Source organism: Heteronotia binoei, chromosome 7, assembly GCF_032191835.1.
Source record: "Heteronotia binoei isolate CCM8104 ecotype False Entrance Well chromosome 7, APGP_CSIRO_Hbin_v1, whole genome shotgun sequence".
Lineage (NCBI taxonomy): Eukaryota > Metazoa > Chordata > Lepidosauria > Squamata > Gekkonidae > Heteronotia > Heteronotia binoei.
Genome location: NC_083229.1, coordinates 87,427,265 through 87,450,670, shown reverse-complemented (window position 1 = coordinate 87,450,670; position 23,406 = coordinate 87,427,265). Strand labels below are relative to the sequence as shown.

The 23,406-nt window shown below is 42.2% G+C and overlaps 1 protein-coding gene across 1 annotated transcript in view; it reads right to left on the bottom strand.

The window, feature by feature from the left end:
- Positions 1 to 23,083, bottom strand: part of RAB31 (RAB31, member RAS oncogene family) — a 69,348-nt gene extending 46,265 nt beyond the window's left edge. The window contains exons 1-2 of the mRNA XM_060244015.1: positions 22,713 to 23,083; positions 3,648 to 3,727 (exon numbers count right to left, since the gene is read on the bottom strand). Coding sequence (XP_060099998.1) covers positions 3,648 to 3,727; positions 22,713 to 22,751 — 119 coding nt within the window. The 5' untranslated portion in view covers positions 22,752 to 23,083. The remainder of the gene's footprint in view (positions 1 to 3,647; positions 3,728 to 22,712) is intronic.
- Positions 23,084 to 23,406: the final 323 nt, after the last annotated feature.

The following is a 23,406-nucleotide window of genomic DNA, read 5'->3' as shown; positions in this document are numbered from 1 at the left end:
CTAGGAAGCTAAGCAGGGTTGACTCTGGCGAGTACATGAATGGGAAACCTCCTTGGAATACCAGGAGTTTGGAGGTGGGGGCAGGCTTTATTCAGCAACCTCCCTGAATATCCTCCAGGCCCTCAGTACGAGTTAGTCACCAGAGATTGCCATGACTTTCACACACACTCACATAGGCACACACACACATATAAATACAAAAAAAAATTCTCTAATGTTCCTACCAGTTCTCCACTGCTAGAAAACATCTTCTTGGTAAATTCATGCTTGTGTTGAGGATATTTTTCTTTTTAAGTAAGTGTAAATGAGTATACAGAATGTGCCAAAAAAGAGCAGTCTTTTCCAAACTGCCAGCTGAAGGGGGCTGCTATGTCTTTATTGCTACTGAAGAAGGAAGATGATGGTCTGGCTTCTCCTATCATGGCGACAGCTACAATGCATTGCAGTTCTGAGGTGCAAATTTTTCCTTACCATGCAATTATAAAAGGTGCAGGAACCCTATTTGAGGCATGAATTGACAATAGTAGGAAAGGCTGATATTACCTTGCAATTTATATATAATTTTTAAAATAAATAATAATGAAGTACAGACCTTTCTTCATGCTTTTGCAACAAGACCCAACCTGTCCTCCCTCAAAACCACTAATCTACATTTCACACAAATTATTTACGCTCTCCTGGATGGAGGACAGGGAAACTGATAATAAAAGGCAGAATGCTCCTATGTTCCTATTACATGGCATGGCTACTACACTAGGGATGCAGCCACACAGCACTGGATATTGTGCCATTATTACACAATAGCAATCATTCAGGACAGTCCAGTTGCAGATGGCTGCTACAGTGCAACAACAGTGCAATATCCAATGATATGTTGATACAGCGCTTGACTAAAGCCAGCTGTTGGAAACTGGTGCTCAAGTAGCAGCAAAATAACACAACAACAGTTGGAGAAACCAAAGCCCATAGAGCTACCCCAATAGATATACCCATGTTGTCCCTAGTAATCCTCTTCCAAGCAAGATATTCTTGACAATGAACCACATTACACAGGTATGGAAGGCAAAAATTAATGAAAAGCAACAACCATATGACCTACGATGTGGCTCAATCCAGCACACACCTCCTCTACGCACAACTAAACAGTTTGAAAAATATCACTTTGGCTATTGGTGGGGGGAGTCATCTGAGGCTGTCTTCACTGGATGTGTTTAGCTTGTACCACCTCTTTTGCACATTAAATTTTATATTTTAATAAGAACAAGCTAGAAGTAAGCATACAATCCTCTCATTTTCTTCCTCACCACAACAACCCCTTTGCAATCACTTTTGCTCTTTGAATTGATGGCATTCTGCCAGCCTCAGTATCATCTAAATTTCTGCTAGCATAGCACTCTACCCTGTCATCAATGAATCTTAGGGATACGATTGCTCTCTAAGCTTCAACCTTTTAAAACAAACTGACAGATTTACCTTAAGCATAGATTACTCAAATTCAAGACAGATCAGCATTGTCCATATTATATGGCAATGTTTGTTTCAGAGGAATTAATTGAGATGGATTAGATGACATCTGCTTATACAGTTGTTAAAATGAAAGCAGATACATGCCTAGGAATTATCTGCTGGTAAATTCTAAATCCCATTTGGGTTTAGATGATTTTTACCTATAATCAGGGGTGTCAGCCATGTGGCCCATGATCTGAAACCAGTCTGTCTAGGGCTCTCATCCAGTCTGCGATCAACTGGGAGGGAAGATGAGTTGAACTAAGCTGCTTTTAATCTCTTTTATCTCCTCTTATTATCTTTCAGTTAAATGCCTCCCCTTCCCCAGTGGGACACTTCCAGGAGTGGGAGGAATGTTTAAATGTTTCTCCTTCCTTTCCCCAGTTGCACGGTAGTGGCGGGACACTTCCAGGAGAGAAGGGAAGGCAAATGGTCTTCACTCTTGTAACTTGGAAAGTGAAGGGGAAGCATGTTTAGATGCCTCCTTTTCCCTTCTGCAGTTATGTCACAGCAGTAGCACACTTCCAAAAGTGAAAGGAAGGCAATGCCTCAGTGTGTCTCAGCAAGTTAAGGGAAGGCATTTTGAACCATGACCTGGTCCATTAAATGGGAAGGTCTGTGGAGGTTCATGGTTCGCAAACCCCACAAACAATTAATCTCCACGAACCTCATTTTTTCAGTCCATGCCCACTCCTAGTATAGGTTGCATTTTTTCAAACAGAACCACCAATCTTTAGTTGATAATGAATTATTGATAGATCTTACTTCTCCCTCTGTAGAAGAGAGGATGAAACTGGCTAATCATGTGGTACAGAATCAGTGAAATAGTCCTCTTTCCTTGAGAGATTCTTTTCAGCATGATTCTTTTGAAGACAATCTAGTTGCCTCTTTTGGAGTTTTACCTTTCCAGAAACAAGATAAAATGTTAGTCAGTCTCCAATCTCTACTCATGCTCCAACTGATATAAAAATCAGTGCTTGAAGGCCACCCTGCCAGAAATTCAAATCACAAAGGAAGAGCAGCAGGAGCAGCCACTGCCCTTTCCGCGCAATTGAAAGATCCCTCTTTAAATGGAGGGGGGGGGGCGGCCTGGCTGCTTCTGCCATTGCTACCTGTGATCAGGAGAGTGCCCAGGAGCAGGCACCAGCCTCCTGGGTGATTTAAAGACCCCGCTAATCAGCTGATTACTGGAAACTTCCCCAGGTGCTGGAAGGGCAGCAGCTGCTCCTGGGTGCCCTCCCACATGATTTAAATCCCCTGGGAGGGAGGGGACAGCCCCCACCCTCCCAGGGGGCACTCAGTTCAGTGCTCCTCCATGGGTGCACCCTAGGCAACCACCTAAGGTTGCCTAGCAGGCACACCGGTCCTGAACAGACCCCCTGAAGAGGTGGGAGGACCCCATTTTTAGAAATGTTCAAGTGGCACTGTAAGCCCTTTTTTATTTGCCAGGGCCTTTTAACAGGGTTGAGACTGCAGGCATCTTCTGGGGGAGGAGCATTATTGGGTTTTTAAATTTTGTATGTTTTAAATTGTAATTTGTAAACTGTCCTGAGCCATGAGGAAAGGTGGAATATAAACATTTCAATTAATAAGTAAATGTATAATGATTAGAGCTGGTTGTTCTAGCAAAAAAGGACTGTTTGTGTTTTTACTTTAACAATGAAATGACCTATGATGCTATTAGAAATCTATCTGTAGATAGTTTTGTAAAAGAAATTTCAGAGACTTGCCTCCAATCTTAAACTCTCATGTTTCTTTCTTGCTTTCTTCTTGCTTTCTTTAGGGGGGAAGATATACCTACAACAGTACACATGGGTGTTCTGCTACTAACTAATAAAACAATACTGAGAAACATACATATTCAGTGCAGGATTCATAGCATGACATATGATTCACCTCAAAAAGAGATAAAAATAAAGTGTTGCTCATGAATGATAATGAGAAGCACAGAAAGAAAAGTGATTTTAGAGTAAGTGGTTTTTAGATTTTAAAAATAAAGTTAATAGGCTTCTTCAATATTATAAAACTGTGAACCCAAGCACTATTGTTTAGAAAGTTTTCCCAGAACCCACAAGTACAGAATAATTATAATAATGTTTATTTCATTTTATATAAAAGTTAAAAATGTACACAATACGTACCCAATAGTAGGACTAATATTGTGGTCAAAATGATCCTGAACAAATCGGCAAACTATACTTGACTTGCCCACACCAGTATCCTATATATTAAGAAAAGAAGAACAAACGTTTTTAAAAAATATATAATCAGAGCTGAAATGAAAAAAAATTACTCAATGTTCAATAACAATAAATGTTCAAAGTTAAATAAAGATAAATTCTAGCACTGTGATGGTATTTAAAACTATTCCAGCATATTCCAGTTGGTAACTATGGCAGAACACTGCTGCTTCTATTCCCACATTGTACCTTCCCTATTGATTTTTTCTGAGCTGTTGAAAATCCCAGAGCAGCACAACACACTTTAGGAAGTCTTTTCTGGCCACCTTTGGGCACGAAGGTCATTGTTGTTGCTGCAAAGAGTATGAATATGAACTCAAGGTCTCTCAGGGCTAAAAGGAATGCATTTCCCCTTCGGTAGTCAAATGGTTTCCTGTTCAGCTTTTAAAACCAAATATGCTTCAAGCAACCTGATACAAAATCTCTTGTTCATAGACATCTGCACCCACCACTCACTACAATCCATCAATTAAAAGATAATGGCTTCCCAGATACTTAGCATATTAATCAGTTCTAAAAGCACAGCTGTATTAAGTTTGTTGCAACTTGCAGCAGAGAGAGAGAGACTGACTGACTGAGTGACAGTGGCATTCCTAAGATTTATAAGGGTATCATAGGCCAATTTCTCACTAGACTTTTAATCCTGGTCAGCCCTGTTCCCAAACTGATTTTCTACACTTGAATCATGGAATCATAGAAGCCAACTTTATGACTGACAAGGGTGTAACTCTGCTTAGCCTACCACTGTCGTGGCATAAACTTTTGTGAGATTGGTTGTGGCGTAAACTTTTATAGCTATCATGAGATATATGAATAAAACATCCGCAGAAATCAGATGAGATACATGAACAATATTCAGAAATCTGTGGGAGAATCAGGACATATTCTTATTGGCCTGAAATTTTCTGCTGCTTAACACAACAACTTCAAGTGAAAACTCCAGTGGGAAATCAGAATTTATCAAGAAATCTGATTGTATTTCCCAAGCCCCCCTCCCCTCTCATGCACATATACACTCTGCAGTGCTACCTATAAACCTGCTACTAAAATTCAGGGGACTCATAAAAACATTGTGGGAAATAGCATGGTGAGCTGAAGCTTGAGTGAGATTTTTGTGAAAAATTCATTTTAAAAACCACCTAAAAAATCTATCTGCTCACAAAAGGGCACTTGTGAATCCAACCCTATTTTATCAACCAGACACCACGGCTATTGTGCACTGTGTGATGCAGTCACTGTACATGAATACATTTGAATTTTCAGCAATAATGTCACATTTGGTAGTTCTTTCATTTTATGATCTTTTGACACCACCAATTTTTGTCTTTCATACATATACATATATCTGTCCACTGAATATCCACATCATTCATCAGATGAAGTGAGTTCAAATCTACAAAATCTCATCCTATAGATATAAAAACCAAGCTGTACTGGTGATGACTCACCTACCCTCTCTCTGCCCATACCACGTGTCATGCAATCCCTCCAGCACCAGGTCAGACAAGGAGTGGGCAGCTGGGGAAGCTGCCTTTGAATCCTACTGGCCCATCCCATCAGGTCCTCCATTTTCCCTCAGTGGCTGCTACTAGGCAACCATAGTATTCCAAGATTGGTTCTGTCAGTATAAGGCAGGGGGAGGAGGCCCTTTCCAGACCTATTTTGGTCTTTGAGGGAGAACTCATTGGGACCAATTCTAACTAGTTGCCAGCTCCAGGTCTGGATATTCCTAGAGATTTTGTGGCGGAGTCTATGGAAGCCAGAGTTTAGGGAGGGGAGAGGCCTCAGCTGAATATAATGCTATAGAGTCCACCCACCAAAGCAGTTATTTTATCCAGAGGGAAAGAGATCTGTTACCTGGAGTTCAGTTGTGATACTAGGAGATCTTCAGGCTCCACCTGGACGTTGGCTAGCCTAGGCCTGGCATCACCCTCTGGGTAACTTGATGCCATCTGACTTAACTAGGTCTGTCTGCTTTCTACTGTTCAGCAGTAGCCTCCCTGTGACAGCCAGTGTGGCGCAAAAATTAGCACTTCAGAGCAGGATGTCAGACCCAGATTCTTGCTGTGAAAGCTGACTGGGTGATTTCAGACCAGTCACAGACTTTCAACCTAACCTACCTCACAGGGCTGTTCTGCAGATTAAAAGGGGGAGAGGAGAATGATGTAAGCTGCTTTGGTCCCCACTGTGGAGAAAAACTGTACTTTTCCTTGGTAGAGGCTACAGGGACGGGGGAGGAGATGGAAAGCTGAAGTCAGACGGTCAGATAAAGATAAGTTGATGGTAGGCTGGGAATGAGATAAGGTTGCCAACTCCAAGCTCAAAAATTTCTGGAGATTTGAAGGGTGGAGCCTGGAGAAATTGGGATTTGAGGAGGGGTGGGACCTCAGACAGTACAATGCCATAAGCACCCTTCAAACCAGACATCTCCTCCTGGGGAACCATTGTTGCCAATCTCCAGGTGAAGGCTAGAGATCACTCAAAATTACAACTGCTCTCCAGATGGCAGAGATCACTTCTCCTGGAGAAAATGGTGGGCTCCATGTCATTATACCCTGCTGAGGTAGCTTTCCTTCTGCTTTGGATCCCACTATGGAAAAAGACTGTACTTGTCCTAGGCAGAGGCTGCAGGGAGGGGGAAAGAGATGGAAAGCTGAAGTCAGATCATTTCCCCTACAGAAAACGGCCCCCAGGAAGCACATACTCTATGATATACCATAACACAACTAGGCCAGACCAAAAAAGACAGATCACACCACAAGCAAACACTGATGTTAAAAGCTGCAAGGCCAAATACAACACAAAATGGCGGCAACAATGTACTGTAGACTAAAGGAATGCCTGCATGATTGTCATCATGGTATGATACCGCAGCAAACTGATGCTGTGTGCCCAAGGCTGGGGCACTCACCCAGAGCCTCTTTCTGGAGCCCGTTGTATTTATTCTCACAACAGGCCTTATCCCTAGTGTTAAAATAAATCTATTAGACTTTAACATTAGAGTTCATTATCTTTTCTTAATGGTTATTTCTCTTTTCAGCACTTAGGCATTTACTCAAGTCCATAAATGAAATCTTTTGAAGGCCATGGAATTTTCTCTTCATAACCCTGTCCTTTTCTTTAATAGTTAGAACTGTGGCTGGCCCAAGGTCAGCTTTTAACTCTTGAAAGCATATACCCTGAAAATCTTGTTGCTCTCTAAGGTGCTACTGGACTTGAATCTGTCCCTGGAAACAGAGCAGTCAAGTTTCATTCCCAACCTACTGTAACCACATATATGCACATGGTACATAACCTTCTGAATCTACATGCTTAGAATTGTTCCCTAAGTCAACTTATCCATAAAGGCGATAGAAATTTCTTTGGAAAAATATGGCCGATTGCTTTGAGGGCACCACATCACTGTATCAGAAAAATGGAGCTGTGGTAAAACAGCTCCCCAGCACTTCATTCTGCCACAGGGGACATGGAATTTACTCAGCTAGCCCAGGTCTCTAGCAAATGACAAGTTCACCTCTCCAGTTGTATTCTGCAAACATACACCATGCACATATAGAATTCCTTTTCACTGTCACTAACAGGTTGAGAATTAGAGGTTTATTTGCCTAGTAACATGTAACTAAAAGCCTTTATTTCTGTCTCATAAGAAACTTTTCTCTAAATAAGAATCATCCTCCTGCTTCAAACCACCATGAATATATTGGGGGGGGGGGATTTTTGAAATCTAACTTTTCAGAGTAATTCAAACCGAGACATCTTGATAAGTTAGGCTTTTGTAAGAAGGTGCAGAAACTAATCAACAATACCAATTTCAAAAAAGAGAAAAATAACTCTACTAGTATAAGAGATTACCAGTTACAAAAAGACAATAAATACAGCTTAGCATCAATTGACTAACATGTGAGGAAAGGAATATAACATAGGTGATATGCGCATTTTCTCCCCTTAGATGACTTACTCCCTATGAAGGCAATTTAGGAAGTAGGAAGAATAATTTTAAACCAGGTTTCTTGTTCAGGTCCCAGTCATGTACTTTTCTGCACCATCTTGATGGTCTTCCTTCATATTGACCATGAGCTCAGATCTGATCCTATATGTCTTTCAGTGTCTAGGGGCAAGTGACCCTTCCCATCACAATATAAGATTCACTTATATATAGTCTGAGATTCTCAGGAATGTCGAATTCATTTGTTATGAGCACCAGATCTGACATAAATGAGACCTTGTCAGGCCAGGCCATGTGTGTACCTATTAAGATTAGGTAGCAGAGAGATAAACTTTTTAAAGGACACAGACAAGCACGACTAAAGGTTTTTTTTAAAAAAAATCCTTAAAATAAAACATGCTTAAAACATTAGCACTTGTTGGTCTTAAAGTTGCTTTCTTTGTACTTCTCCCATGGGATCCAGGGAATAGGACAAAGTAAGCTCTGGCTCTTTCCCTCCCTTCCCAGGGGACCAGGAGGGGGAGGAGCCTCAACCAATGGAGAAAATCAAGGTTTAGCTATGTAGCTCCTGTGTGACTGAGCAAGCCAGCAAAGCAAATTGAGATGCAGAAGGAAGCAAGAGAGAGGGAGAAGGAAGCAGATAAGAGCCAGTTGCTTGGAGGCCAGATAGGAGCCCTCTGGGGGCCTGATTTGGCCCTCTGGGCCACATGTTTGACACCCCTGACCTATATAGTCCAACAAACCTATCATGAATATTGCTAGAAATGTAGGTTCATTGATATATCTAATTCTCAGTGTGATATAAACTGTTTTGAGTCCCAATTGTGAAGAAAGACTGGTTATAAATGAAGTAAACAAATAATAAATATCATTGAAAATGGGGGGAAAGACATAAAAAGTAGGTGGGTGGGTGAGAAGGAGAAAAGGAAGCAGGGATAGGTGAGGATACTGAGATTCCCATGATGAAGGAAAAAGAAAACGGTATGAAAAAGGTGATCTTTGTGGGTTCCCCACTGTGCAACAGATCCTAGCCCTGCATTAGCAGCCACTGCACACCTGGGCCACTGTTTTCCCACACAGAGGCTGCCAGAGAGAGGGAAGGAGCAAAAGGTGAAAAAAAAACCAGGGAGGCGGATAAAAGGAAGGCTGGCCAGCGAGTGGAAAGTATAGAAGGAAGCAGAATAAGAGGAGAGACTGTAGAGGCTTTTAACGAAGAGAAAGGGAAAACAGTGAGTGAGAGAAAAATGAGATGTTCTCTGTAAGTCCTTCTAGGGGCCTCACTTGTTTTCTTCAAATCTCTTATAGAATAATGATAGATTTCAAATGGGATTAGGATGTGGCTTGTGTAGGGTTGCCAGGTCCAACTCGGGAAATATTTGGAGACTTTTGGGGTGGAGCCAGGAGACTAGGGAGGAGTTAAAAGCAAGGTTGTGACAGGCACGACGGAACTTTGAAAGGAGTTCTGGCCATCACATTGTAAGGGACTGAGCTCAGTTTAAATGCCTTTCCTTCAGGGGAAATAATGGAGGATGGGGCACCTTCTTTTGGGGCTCATAGAATTGGACCCTCTAGACCAGGGGTGTCAAACTCAAACTCATTTGCTATGAGGGCCAAATTTGACATAAATGTGACCTTGTCAGGCCAAGTCCTGTGTCATAAAATGTAATGCCAGGTAACAGAGATATAAACTTTATAAATGACACAGACAAACACACACACTCAGCCTAATCCACCTCACTGGCTTGTTGAGCCTCAGCCAACAGAAGGAAGAGAGGCTTGGCTCAGTAGTTCCGCTGTGCAATTGGGAGAGCCTGGCAAAGCAAGCTCTCCCTCTCCCCTTTCCTACCCAAGGGAGGAGCTTTGCTCTGCAGCTCCTGTGTGATCAAGCAAGCCTGGCAAAGCAAGTTGTGATACAGAAGGAAGCAAGAGAAGGAAGCACATGACAGTGCATTGCTCACGGCTCTGATAGGAGCCCTGAGGGCCTGATTTGGCTCCCAGGCTGCATGTTTGACACCTCTGCTGTAGTCCAATCTTTTTGCAACCTAGGGGTTTTTTTTAGGAGAGGCACCAGAAGTTATGCTGAAAATTTGGTGCCTCTACTTCAAAAAGTAGCCTCCCCAGAGCCCCAGATACCCATGGATCGATTCTCCATTATACCCTATGGGGACCAGTCTCTATAGTGTATAATGGAGTGCCTGGTGGATGTTCAACCCCCCCTCCCCCGATAACCTTTTTTTTTGCTAAATTTGTTTATTGAAGTATTTGAATCCTGCTTCCATATAACTCAAACAATACATAGCATATATAACACACATCAATACATCAAATGCTTCTTTTTCTCCTTTTCCTTATTCCCCCTCCCCTCAAAACAACCAGTAATAATACCTTATTTTTATATCTGTAACCATAAGCACACCTTTAGAGTTTAACCAATATATCATTATTGGCCCTTCCTGCTTTTACCCATCTTATATACTCAAACCACCTCTTCTTAACTTCCATAATCTTATCCTCACCTGGCTTTTCCCATTTTAATAGATAATATGTCTGACTGGATCCAGTGATATAAATATCAATTATATCTGTCTATAGTCCATTTTGTAGCATCTTTCCAGCCAAACGCTATAACCACATGAACGGCTAAAATCACAGCTTTAAATAGATCCTGATAGGGTTTATCTGTTTTATAGTTCCCCAAAATAACACTTTCCCTGATAACTCTACTTTAACCTTACATACTTCCTCCACCTTTTCCAAGACCTTTTGCCAAAATTTAGTCACGGTAGAACACTCCCACCAAAGATGTCCATAATATCTCTTTTCCTTTTTACAATGCCAACAATCAGATGTCATTCCCTGGACCATATAAGAAAGTTGAGCAGGCGTCCTATACCATTTTAATATTAATTTCATCTCCACCCCTCTCAATAACCCTGACGCAGGGGGACGGCCTCCAACCAGGGGATTCCCTGACCCCCAACTGGGGACTGGCAACCCGAGGCTTGTATCAGAACTTTCCAACTGTCAGGAAGTAAAACATTTAATATCCTGATTGTACTTATAGGCAAGCCTTATAGAAATAGACTGAATTAATTCCAAGCAATTTTTAAAATTGTGATGTAAACTTTAAAAGCATAATTCAGGCTGAGAAAATGCGGGAAATATTCCTTGCGTATACTTCAGATGGTATAATAATTTCCTGGTCATAAGCATTCATTTGTGTTTTCTCTCATCTTGCCACTAGGGGAAGACCCTACACAAGATTTGTTATAGCACAAATTAAGATGGCATTTCTACAGTGTAAGTTAATTAACTAAAACCAGTGTTTCATTCATATTACTCTAAAAGTAACATTACACCCATAAATAAAGTCCAACACCCCTAGATATATACAATGGAAACTGTTACATCTACACTGGTTGAGGCATTCTTGAAAGTTCATAAAAATTACCAAGGCCACAGCCTTTCCCTCCTACCCATTTGTGTCTGCTACTGTGGCAGCATTGTTGCCAGAATGGGTCCCCCGCCAGAGTATTGTCTGTGAGGACTGTGCAGCTTTTGCAGTACCCCCATGCACTTCAACTTCCCATAGTCTACAACAAACACCAATACCTGGGATGGACAGAATGGAGGAGCTTTATTGGAGAGAACCTGGGACAATCAAGTAGTAAGGCTGGGATCCCAGCACTGATCTCCAGACCCCCACTCAGTCCTTTGGTGATAAGGGCACCTCCCCAATGGGTGTGGGTAGGAAAGGGCCAGGAGGCTGAATGTGTAAGCATGCTCCCAAGGCCTAGCTTCTGATGTAGGGAGGGCACATGGTAGGGTTTTGCATCCATGGATGAGGTGACGGCTCTACTGTTGGATCAGCACCTGCACGTGGGGAAAACATACAGTGGAACATTGTGGGGCATTTGGTAGTCATGGACACCCTGTCTGGCACTCTGATGCCACAAAGGGGACCCAACAGGTGGCAGAATCCAGTTCATCGACACCTGATCCAGTGTCCTGTCAGAACTGCTGTGCATCTGGACACACACTCTGTCAGCAGCGTCAGAGCATTGTGCACCAGCAGAGAAGGGTTTGAGCATCAGGTGGGTCACTCTGCACTCAGGTTGGAGGGAATAACCACACACCAGCACATTTTGTGCAGGAGGAGTGCTGCCAATGAGCAGGCACACAGTCTGTGGTGGAGCACACAGTGTATGGTGGAGCCACCTTCGGACTCCTCTCCCGACAGCTGCCTCAGGAGGCCCCCAACATATCAAATTGCCTGATGCATGAGGTTCAAGTCCGAACAGCCAGGTTCGGGTATGAAAGGCACCATGTCCAGTGCAGCTTGATGCCACTATTGTTGGCCAAGGAGGAAGGAAGGAGGTCAGGGAAAGGGTTCCTTGCAGGGTGGTTAAAACTCAATGCTTTCTTTTAATAAATAAATCTGGGTTTTTAACATTTAAACTGAGTTTTTAAATTTCAATCAGATTTTCTTCTCTGGTATATTTTGTATTGTGTGCGTGCACGTACACATGTCTCGAAGTCATGGTGACTCCTACTGGGGCATGGAGGATGTTCAGAGATGTGGCTTGATACAGCCTGCCTCTGCCTCCTCCTCCTGGTATTTCAATGAGGTCTTTCATCCAAGTATTTGCCATGGTTGGCCCTGCTTAGCTTCCAAAACTTTGCTATTCCCTAAAATAAATAAATAAAAACACAGCAGTGCAGTTCCCCTGAATACAGTCTTAATTTCTTCATCCCAGAGCAGCTGCACTTCCACTAAACAAAAGTGAACACACAAACACACTCACAAAACTACGAAAATAAGCAGTTTGCAAGCTCACACTTTTGTGATCTCACTAAGGCAATTTACTCACAGGAGTTGCAGAATGTAACATCTGCTGTATTTCAACCAACTTCTTCAGACTAACAGGAAAACAAAAGGAGAGCAGAGGTTTCCTCCATCCCATAATTAAGTTCTAGTTAGCTCTTTACTATCCATTTTACTATACACACAACTTCTGAAACAAAAACAAACATAGGGACAGTGCTCACTTATCTTCCTTTCTCACTTGGCTCTTTTGGACTGTGAGTGTGCAAAGCAAAAGCATGTGGCTCTGCCTTCTTGCCCTGCCCATGCAGCATTCCTCCTGCTGAGACTTAAAGGTGCACACACAGTCCAAAATACAAAAAGTTTGCAAGCTTCTTTTAAGCCTGCAGAGATTTAAAGGCACACTGTGGCTGTTGGGGTAGGGCTTTTCCACCAGCCTGCTGGCTGGTGACCAGGAGTAGCCCACAAAACCAGGGGATCCCCTGTCAGGACCTGGGGCTGGCAAGCCAATCTGGAATTCTGGGGCAACCTCCTGGAACCATTTGTAGGGTGAAGCAGACTGCCATTGAGTGCCAGGGAGGTGCAGGGATGGTATGTGTGGGTGTGTTGTTTGGATGCGCATTTGTTCAGTAACCTGAGCTGCTTGGGTACCCAAAGGCATGGTTGCAGCTGAGTAGAGGGGACTGAAAAGGGAATTACCATGGCCACCAATGAGCTGCATTTCCATTTTTGCCAGCACAATTTTGTGCCTGTTCTGGGGGGCTTTCCAAGCCGAAAATGCTTTGGGAGCTGACTGGCTGGCACCATGCCCCTGGCACACCCACACTTCCACTGCCATTGAGGTTTGTGCCATCACTCTGCCAGCGTGTGTGGCTGTGCCAGTGCAAGTGAGCCACACAGTACCACTCATGATGTTGTCACACACAACCTTGTGCTCGTGTTCCCTCACCTATCTATGAGGAAACAATGCAGGTCGCAGAGTCCCTGTGCCCAGAACTCAGGAGTGGCTTATTGATAAACCAGGAAGAAACACAACACACAAGTCTCTCTGTTCCAACATGCTTATCAGATTGTGTTGTTTGTGTTCTTCAAAGAAATCAAGTACATTACAGTTGATTATACACATTTCTGACTGTGTATGCCGTGTTGTACCATTAATGATAAATGGTTAATTAAACATGACCTCAAGACCTCATCCCTCCCTCATTGGGTGATATTCCCTCAGAGATAAGAAGACATTGGATTTATATCCTGCCCTCCACTCCGAATCTCGGAGTCTCAGAGCAGCTCACAATCTCTTTTATCTTCTTCCCCCACAACAGACACCCTGTGAGGTAGGTGGGACTGAGAGAGCTCTCACAGAAGCTGCCCTTTCAAGGACAACCTTTGTGAGAGCTATGGCTGACCCAAGGCCATTCTAAAAGCTGCAAGTGGAGGAGTGGGGAATCAAACCCAGTTCTCCCAGATAACAGTCCGCACACTAACCACCACACCAAACTGAGCTGAGGCCAAAAGTGTTGTTTTAACAATTTTTTCAAAGTTGCACTCTAAGCTGAGCGCAGCTTCTACTAGCGGCTATTCTGAAGGCCAAAAATAAATTTGCTAACAGGTTCAGAGGTTCATTACTATGGAGATGGGAAGTCTTATTATAGAATGGTTCTCTTCCCATCTCTCAAAGCAGCAGAGTTGTCTTGACCCATCTCTGTTTTTGGAATGTAGAAGTTTCTAGGAAGTGCCTCTGCTTGCCTTACATCGTATCTGAGATAAAGGCTCCATTGTTTTGAGAACACTTGGATGTCTCCAAATATGACTGTATTTTTTAATACAAAGTAAAGCTCTTTAGTATAAAATATGCTTTAAGCCTTAATCAAAATATATTCGTTTCCATATTCGTGTATGATTCTCTGTAAAAAGCTTAGCTATGTATGGTTCTTGTTCAGTCTCTGCAGCAATGACTGTGCAAGCTTCAAGTTCACACAGGCTACCCCGTACATCAATGTCACCATACACAAAGGTATTTTGATATTTACCTGTTGAGCAGAATTGCGGCTATAATATTCAGCAATGCTACACATATGATACAGCAAAAATATTCATAAGAGGAAGAACATACATTTTTAAAAAAATATATATGAATAAATGACAGCTAAGAAATAAGTTTGTTCCAAAGCATTTTTTCTTAGTCAGCATAATGACAGGATGTTGCTGATCTCACTGCAAGTCCTTGGATGACCTTAACTTCTGTTGTTATCCACAATAATTTGGTAATTACTGCCAAAGTCAGATTGGTCATTTGCAACAAATCTTTATGCGTATAAAACCTGCTTGGATGACCTTAACTTCGGTTGTTATCCACAATAATTTGGTAACTACTAACAAAGTCAGATTGGTCATTTGCAAGAGATCATGGATATGAAATCTGCTTGTGGAAGCTTTTAAATCCTCTTAGAATACTCTTTTTGCCAATAATACCAAATTCGGATTCCACTAATTTACATTCCACTTGGAAACCAGATGACAAGACTCTGTTTGATTGAACACCTCCTTCAGTGTAACCCACATTCCTGATATTCTAGTGCAGGGGTCCCCAAGCACTGGGCCATAGACCAGTACCAGTCCGTGGCCTGCTAGCAACTGGGCCGTGGAGCAAGGCAGAGCAGTCCCGGACTAAAGAGGTGGCATGGCCTTGCAGGGGAGGCTGCTTCAGAGCAAGGCCACACTGCTGCTCTCGTCTACCCAGGTCCAGGGCTGGCAGAAGGGGCAGTGCTGCTGACCTTAGCCTACCCCTCATTTATAGACCTCTACTGATCAGCTGGTCAGCGGGGGTCTTTAAATGGGAGAGGGAAGCAGAAACAGCCCCAGTTTCCCTCACATTTAAAGACCCCCTCAGTTTTCACTGTGGAAGATGAAAAGCTGCCCTGAGACACTTGTGGGAAGGGCGGGATATAAATCCTAAATAAATAAATAAAGTGTTTACCCGCTCCAGAACCACTAATTTTGGAAGGGGTGTTGAAAGACCTGAGTCAAATTGAGGTGACAAGAGAGGAGGTCCTATAACTGATTGACGAATTAAAAACTAATAAGTCACCAGGTCCGGATGGCATACAGCCAAGAGTTCTGAAAGAACTCAAAGTTGAACTTGTGGATCTTCTGACAAAAATATGTAATCTTTCATTGAAATCTGCCTCCATTCCTGAGGACTGGAAGGTAGCAAATGTCACCCCCATCTTTAAAAAGGGTTCCAAAGGAGATCCGGGAAATTACAGGCCAGTCAGTCTGACTTCAATACCGGGAAAGTTGGTAGAAAGCATTATCAAGGACAGAATGAGTAGGCACACTGATGAAGACAAGTTATTGAGGAATACTCAGCATGGGTTCTGTAAGGGAAGATATTGCCTCACTAACCTGTTACAGTTCTTTGAGGGGGTGAACAAACATGTGGACAAAGGGGACCCAATAGATGTTTACCTTGACTTCCAGAAAGCTTTTGATAAAGCTCCTCATCAAAGGCTCCTTAGTAAGCTCGAGAGTCATGGAGTAAAAGGACAGGTCTTCTTGTGGATCAAAAACTAGCTAATTAATAGGAAGCAGGGAGTGAGTATAAATGGGCAGCCTTCACAGTGGAGGACGGTAAGCAGTGGGGTGCTGCAGGGCTCAGTACTGGGTCCCATGCTCTTTAACTTGTTCATTAATGATCTGGAGTTGGGAGTAAGCAGTGAAGTGGCCAAGTTTGCAGATGACACTAAATTGTTCAGGGTGGTGAAAACCAGAGAGGATTGTGAGGCACTCCAAAGGGATCTGTTGAGGCTGGGTGAGTGGGCGTCAACATGGCAGATGAGGTTCAATGTGGCCAAGTGAAAAGAAATGCACATTGGGGCCAAGAATCCCAGCTACAAATACAAGTTGATGGGTTGTGAACTGGCAGAGACTGACCAAGAGAGAGATCTTGGGGTCGTGGTAGATAACTCAATGACAATGTCAAGACAGTGTGCGATTGCAATAAAAAAGGCCAACGCCATGCTGGGAATTATTAGGAAGGGAACTGAAAACAAATCAGTCAGTATCATAATGCCCCTGTATAAATCTCATTTGGAATACTGTGTACAATTTTGGTCACCGCACCTCATAAAGGATATTATAGCATTGGAAAAAGTCCAGAAAAGGGCAACTAGAATGATTAAAGGTTTGGAACATTTTCCCTATGAAGAAAGGTTAAAACGCTTGGGGCTCTTTAGCTTGGAGAAACGTCAACTGCGGGGTGACATGATAGACGTTTACAAGATTATGCATGGGATGGAGAAAGTAGAGAAAGAAGTACTTTTCTTCCTTTCTCACAATACAAGAACTCATGGGCATTCAATGAAATTGCTGAGCAGTCAGGTTAAAACAGATAAAAAGAAGTACTTCTTCACCCAAAGGGTGATTAACATGTGGAATTCACGGCCACAGGAGGTGGTGGCGGCTACAAGCATAGCCAGCTTTAAGAGGGAACTGGATAAAAATATGGAGCAGAGATCCATCAGTGGCTATTAGCCACAGGATATATATATATGTGTGTGTGTGTATACATATATATGTATGTATGTATACACACACACATATTGGCCACTGTGTGACACAGAGTGTTGGACTGGATGGGCCATTGGCCTGATCCAACATAGCTTCTCTTATGTTCTTATTTAGGGATGTTGCATAGGCGGGGGGGGGGGGCAGCCTGAGGTGGCAAAAACCCCAGTGCCAACGCCCCCCCCTTATCCATGGAAACATTGTCTTCCACAAAACCAATCTCTGGTGCCAAAAAGGTTGGGGGCCATTGTTCTAGTGTATAAACAATCCTGGTAATCAGAAAGTTTCCCAAATACCTCACCTGCTAATTAGCACATAAGGCATTACAAAGTTACTGAATGACCCTTAAACATAATGTACAACACATTCTTAAACTACTAACAAACATAACAGAACCTCCAACTGATGTGACACAATCCCTGACTTAGCAGCTCACAATGTACATTAGATAGGAAAAAAACCCCAAGGAAGGTAGAAGTTGACAAGTTGGGTAATAGAGTTAGTAGTAAGGGAGAAGGGAGCATGTTGAAGAGTAGTTTTTTTCACGACACCATAGCCAATATAAGCAGTGAAATTTATATAAGCAGATATTTATATAATTGATAAACCACATATGTTATAAAATCTTGTAGCACCAATATTTAGTTTGGTTTGGATCTTATTATTGTTAGGTGGATCTGTAACAGGTTGATATATCACACCCAAATAATGTTTGTCAATGATTCCTCATCCTCTTGGAGAGGAGTGACAAGTGGAGTGCCTCAGGAATCTGTCCTGGGACTTGTTTTGTTCAACATCTTTATAAATGATTTGGATGAGGGAAAACAGAGAATGCTAATTAAATTTGCAGATTATACTGAATTGGGAGGGGTAGAAAATAAGGTAGGAGACAGTCAGGATACAGGATGATCTTGTCAGGCTGGAAAAGGCAAATGAGGTATTGGGCTATATCAACAGAAGTACAGTATCCAGATCATGTGAAGTGAATGGTACTACTTTACTCTGCTCTGGTTAGACCTCACCTAGAGCACTCTGTTTAGTTTTGGGCACCACAATTTAAGAAGGATATAGACAAGCTGGAATGTGTCCAGAGGAGGGCAACAAAGATGGTGAGGAGTCTGGAGACCAAGTCCTATGAGGAAAGGTTGAAGGAGCTGCGTATGTATAGCCTGGAAAGGAGACAATTGAGAGGTGATATGATCACCATCTTCAAGTGCTTGAAGGGCTGTCATACAGAGGATAGTGCAGAGTTGTTTTATCTTGCCCCAGAAGGTCAGACCAGAACCAATGGGTTGAAATTAAATCAAAAGAGTTTTCAGCTAAACATTAGGAAGAACTTCCTGACAGAACAGTTCCTCAGTAAAACAGACTTCCTTGGGAGGTGGTGGGCTGTCTTTTTTTGGAGATTTTTAAACAGAGGCTAGATGGCCATCTGACAGCAATGCTGATTCTGTGAACTTAGGCAGACCATGAGAAGGAGAGCAGGATGAGTTACATCAGTGCTTAGTTCTCATGGCTCGTTCTTACACACCCAAGGAAATGCTGTTGACCATTGTGTGGTCAGGCAGCAATTTTTCTCCAGGGCAGTTTGGCAATGGATTCTGGAGGTTTTTGCCATCTTCTGTGTGAGGGTGAGGTATTGATGAGTTTCCTGTTGGACTAGATGACCCTGGAGGTCCCTTCCAACTGTATGATTCTAAGAATACTCAAGTAAAACTGCCCTGGTCTACTTCTCCTTCACTGCTTATTTTCAAATTGGTGACTCTAACTTCTTAGACATAGATACTCTAGTACAGAAACATGCATCTTCCATGCATAATGAGCATACCCTCCACCAACCCTTCCCTTCACATACACATGTCCTCCTTTAGACATGCATCTCTTCTCACTTTCATTGCAACAAAGATTATCTTTTTTTAGAAATCCCACTTGAAGCTCAATCCTATATAGGTTTACTCTGAAGTAAACCCTACTGATTTAAACAGAGCATAATTCCAAGTAATGCCTAGTGAATAGTTCATTCTCCTTCCACTGTGTACTATCACATGCTACTAATCCAAGTGTATTGCATTCTTTATTAATGCATACACCCTACTTCATGAGTAAGTAACCCACAGCAAACATGCCACAGGTCCACTGTGTGTACTAAAACCGACATGGCAAGTACAGCCACCCAGACTGCATCAGGTCTCATTGAGTTTTGATTGCTACTTATTGCACTCAAAGAGAAGTTCCAGACAGTGGAAAGGAACTTTTATTGTTGTTTTGGTACAATACCATCAGTGAGCACAGTGCTTCTACAGAGTTTCATAAGCAAAAATTAGACACGTTCCTGCCCCCAGGGAACTTAAAAGTTTAAAATGCATGGTAAATAATGAAAGAACAAGCTATGCGCAGCATCGTGAAAGGGCTCTTGAGAAACATTTTTCAAATATTTCAAGAATTATCATGACAATGTAGAATTATTCTCTCTTTCTCTGCTAAGTCTAGACTAAGAGACAATCATTTTAAATTTCAAGAAGATAAATCCAGCTAAACTTGAAGGCAAACATTTGTGATGACAAGTGGAGAAACAGAGGAAGCTGTCGTAACAATCTCATGCATTAACTTTAAAAAGGAAGATGTAATTTTACAAGAAACCCATTAAGAATAATTTAAGAATAATAACCCCTTAATAATCCCTTCCTGAGTGTGTTCTGTATTGCACCAGACAGCACACTCCTGGTCTATGACTGATGTTTAAGATGATGAGTGGCATTCTCCTGCCAACTTTAGGGGCTGTACTTGTGAAACTGCTCTAGTTAAGAATCTTTCTATGCATAGCAGCAGTTTTATGACTTGACTTGTTCATACTGGCAAGCACTGTTGCCAATGCTAATATTTCACCGCTGGAAAAACTGACTGCCAGTCTTCATGGAAGGTGGTGTGAGCAAACTGACCAAACTGAATGGCTATCTAGGCTACTGCATTCAAGTTCAAAAATGAATCTCCTCTCTGTGGTTACTAGCCTAAGCTGATGTAACCAAACTTCTTCATATTCTCTGTTTCCTATGCTTCTCTCTGATCCTTGTTTACATGCTAGGGAGTTGTGCAAGTCCAGTACATGCAGTTCTTTTACAAAGACTTTTCTTTTTTTTCTTTTTGAGAGAGAGTGAGAAAGGCATTTTTTGTAAATCTAACTTTAGTATCAATGTCACAAAGGACAGTTGTATTTCACAATACCAAACACAGGTTTTGTTAGCTCATGAGAAAGGAAAGCTTGACATTTTTCTAGAAAAGATCTAGTCATTTTTTTTAAGTATATGACACTTAGGTATTTTTAAAGGCAGCACTTCTGACAGGAGAGTTTGAGTGCAATCCTAAATGCAGCTATATAGCATTGTAAACTCATTGAATTCAGTGGACTTAGAAATCTGCTTAGGATGGCACTTTAAACTGTATATCTTGTGAATCACATCTCTCATTTTATAAGCTTCTTTGAGAGTTCAGAGTTTTAGTGTACACAAAATATTTCTGAAGGTTTTGACCTTTAAAACTGTGATAGTTTAGTGAACAATGATATTTTGAACATTCCATTTAGTGTGTGTGTATACATACAAAGACACACATTTCTTTTGTCTGGGGCAAAACTATAAGGTAATAATTCACAAATATAAAGGCATCCCTTTCTTCACAGTGTATGCATGTAGCCTGGAGAGCAATTGTGAAAAAATAAAACAGTTATCCTGATGCAGAATGAAACTACTGTAGTGAGTTCATTGGGCCAAGTAAATATTTTCCATGATCCAAGTTAAACAAAGCAGATCACAGTACACAATGAATGCTTTTTAAAAAGTGCTAAAACAAGAACACTACCTTGACTGAACTGGAAAAAATTCTGGTGGAAAAACATCTCTATTCTATCAGACACAAAGATAACATGATGCAAGAGAGAAAATGTAAACATAAAGTACAAATGATTTTTTATTATAAAATACAGCAGTATGCAAGAATCACTGATATGCCACATACTTTGGATCCACATGGAATTTAAACTTAACTCATTTTACAGAACACTCTTATGTAAGTGTACTAGCAGTGCAATGAGACTTCCTCTCATGTAACTCAGGACAGGAATTAACCCCTAGTCCTGATGATCTCAAACTAGAATGGTTTGGGAGGTCAACTGCCCAGGTACAAACTAGCTGCCAAAAAACTACAAATTCCACCTTAAAATAGACTTTCTGGCAAAAAAGACTGGATTTTAATTTTTTTTTCTCCTGCTTTATTTTTCACAATACTACTCTGTTAATTTTGGCTTGTTTTGTTTCATTGTCAAAGATGAATTCAAGGCAAATCCCTATTGTACAAGAAAAATATTAAAGCATGACAGCCCTACAAAATAGCATCTCATTGCACCAGCCAGACTTTCCTCCACAAAGCTACAAGCAAAAAAGAAATGATTCCCTGGAAACTGGTCTGCATGTGTGCATGCCAAGTTCCAGCTGAAAGGTCCTTAGTACCACAACTCTGTAATGAACTCTTCTAAAAGGAGGGAGAAGCACAGACACAGTAGTTAAGCTAGGCTGTCTATTATTTAACTGCTTTGCATGCAAGCAATTCCTTTCCAGTTACTGCCAAATTCAGTTAAAGTATGAAGCAACCTCCTTTCTGGAACAGAAAAACGTTTCCTGCTAAATATAAACCAAACACACACACAATGTTTAGATAGAACTTTTTTTTTTTTTGCTGGTAAAAGAAGAAGCAAAGGAATCAGAAGTTCCATAGTTGAAAAACACGAAGAGCCTCTTCAAAAGGCAGCAGGAAACTAGCTTCGTTCTCACAAACATAAACCTGAGTCTGGGCTGTACCACTTTCAGACGGCAGCTGGGGAACGGTCAAATGTTTAACTACTTCGCCATACAGGAGAATAAAGATCCTATAGATATATGAGTCAGAGATAAGGCTTGTAGTCTAGTTTATTCGCATGATGCTAATTTTCTACTTGCAAGGATCTTGTTTTGTTTACTAGAGGAGCATTCAGGAACCCAACCCTCGACGCCTCCACCCCCGTCTGCAGTGGTATAGCACAGAGACAGGTTTTTCCATTTCTCTCCGGACTCATTAGAATCAATCGCCACCTGGTGAAAGGAAGTGGGGAGAAATTCCAGACTGGGGAGGGGGCGCGGGAGCGAGCACAAGGGGGAGAGGCAGGCTCACAGTGGGAGCTCACAGGAGCGCAGCTCCTGAATCTTTCTGAGAGTTCCACCTCCTTGTCCATTGAATAGTATTACAGCTGCATAACAATCCCTGGATGAGCTCCACCACCTATTTTTCTACAAAACGACCCCTGGAGAGAGGAAATATATGTCCCCCGCAGGCCCATCAGATTGCACAATTCCGTCTTTCCCAAAGCTTCTGAAAGCAAAAAGGGGGTAGGGGAACACGATCAAGTGAAGCCTAAAGCAAGCCCACATCTGGCCAAATGTGAGCCGGGAGGAACTAAAAGACAAAGAAAACCCTTTGGCTGATCACCGGCTTTCCTCAGGACGGACATCCTTCCGTTCGCCTCCTAACTTGCGCGGCGCTTTATCGCCTCACAACTGCAATGTTTTCCCCTCTCCCAGCCCGCCACTTGGTCGCTACTCACTCCAAGCAGACACACTTTCAGCTCTCGTATCGCCATCATCTGCTTGGGGCGTCACGGCTTCGCATCCTCCGGAGGAGCCAATCCCCAAGACTCCCTCACAATGCCCGATTCCACGGAACGGAGGAAAAGCAGTCGCGGCTATTTCTGGGCAGCCCCAGCCCTTAGCCGCCACCGGTCACATGAGCACAGGCCCGGCTTCAGCTCCTCCTCGCGTCTTTTTGGTGTTTTCCTCACCCAAACCCGACACGAACAAGAACAAAATATCTACGCTTCAGCATATTTCAGGAGACGCGGTTGCATTCTTGAGTCTCCGCTCTGGTGCCGCAGCCTGAGCATTTCCAGGCAGCAAGGAAGACACGAATCCAGCAGCTCACAATGCTAGAGTATGGTTCCCGCCCATTCTTCTCTTCGCACATTCCTTCTGAAGGATAGCTCAATAGAAAGGGATGTGGGCGTGAATGGGGAATAAGAGAATTGCCTACAATCCGAGTAAACAAAAATCTTAATTCTAAAAACTTTTAAAAGGTGGCAAATTCAAGCAAAAGCAATTTTTGAAGCAAATTGTATTTTTAAAATGTTTTCATGATATTAAGAAGTGTTTGAAAAGTTTATTCCCTATATTTCAGGTGCATTTCCCAGAAATTCTTAAATCACCTCGCTTTAGGGGAAACAAATTTTTGAAAACACATTGCAT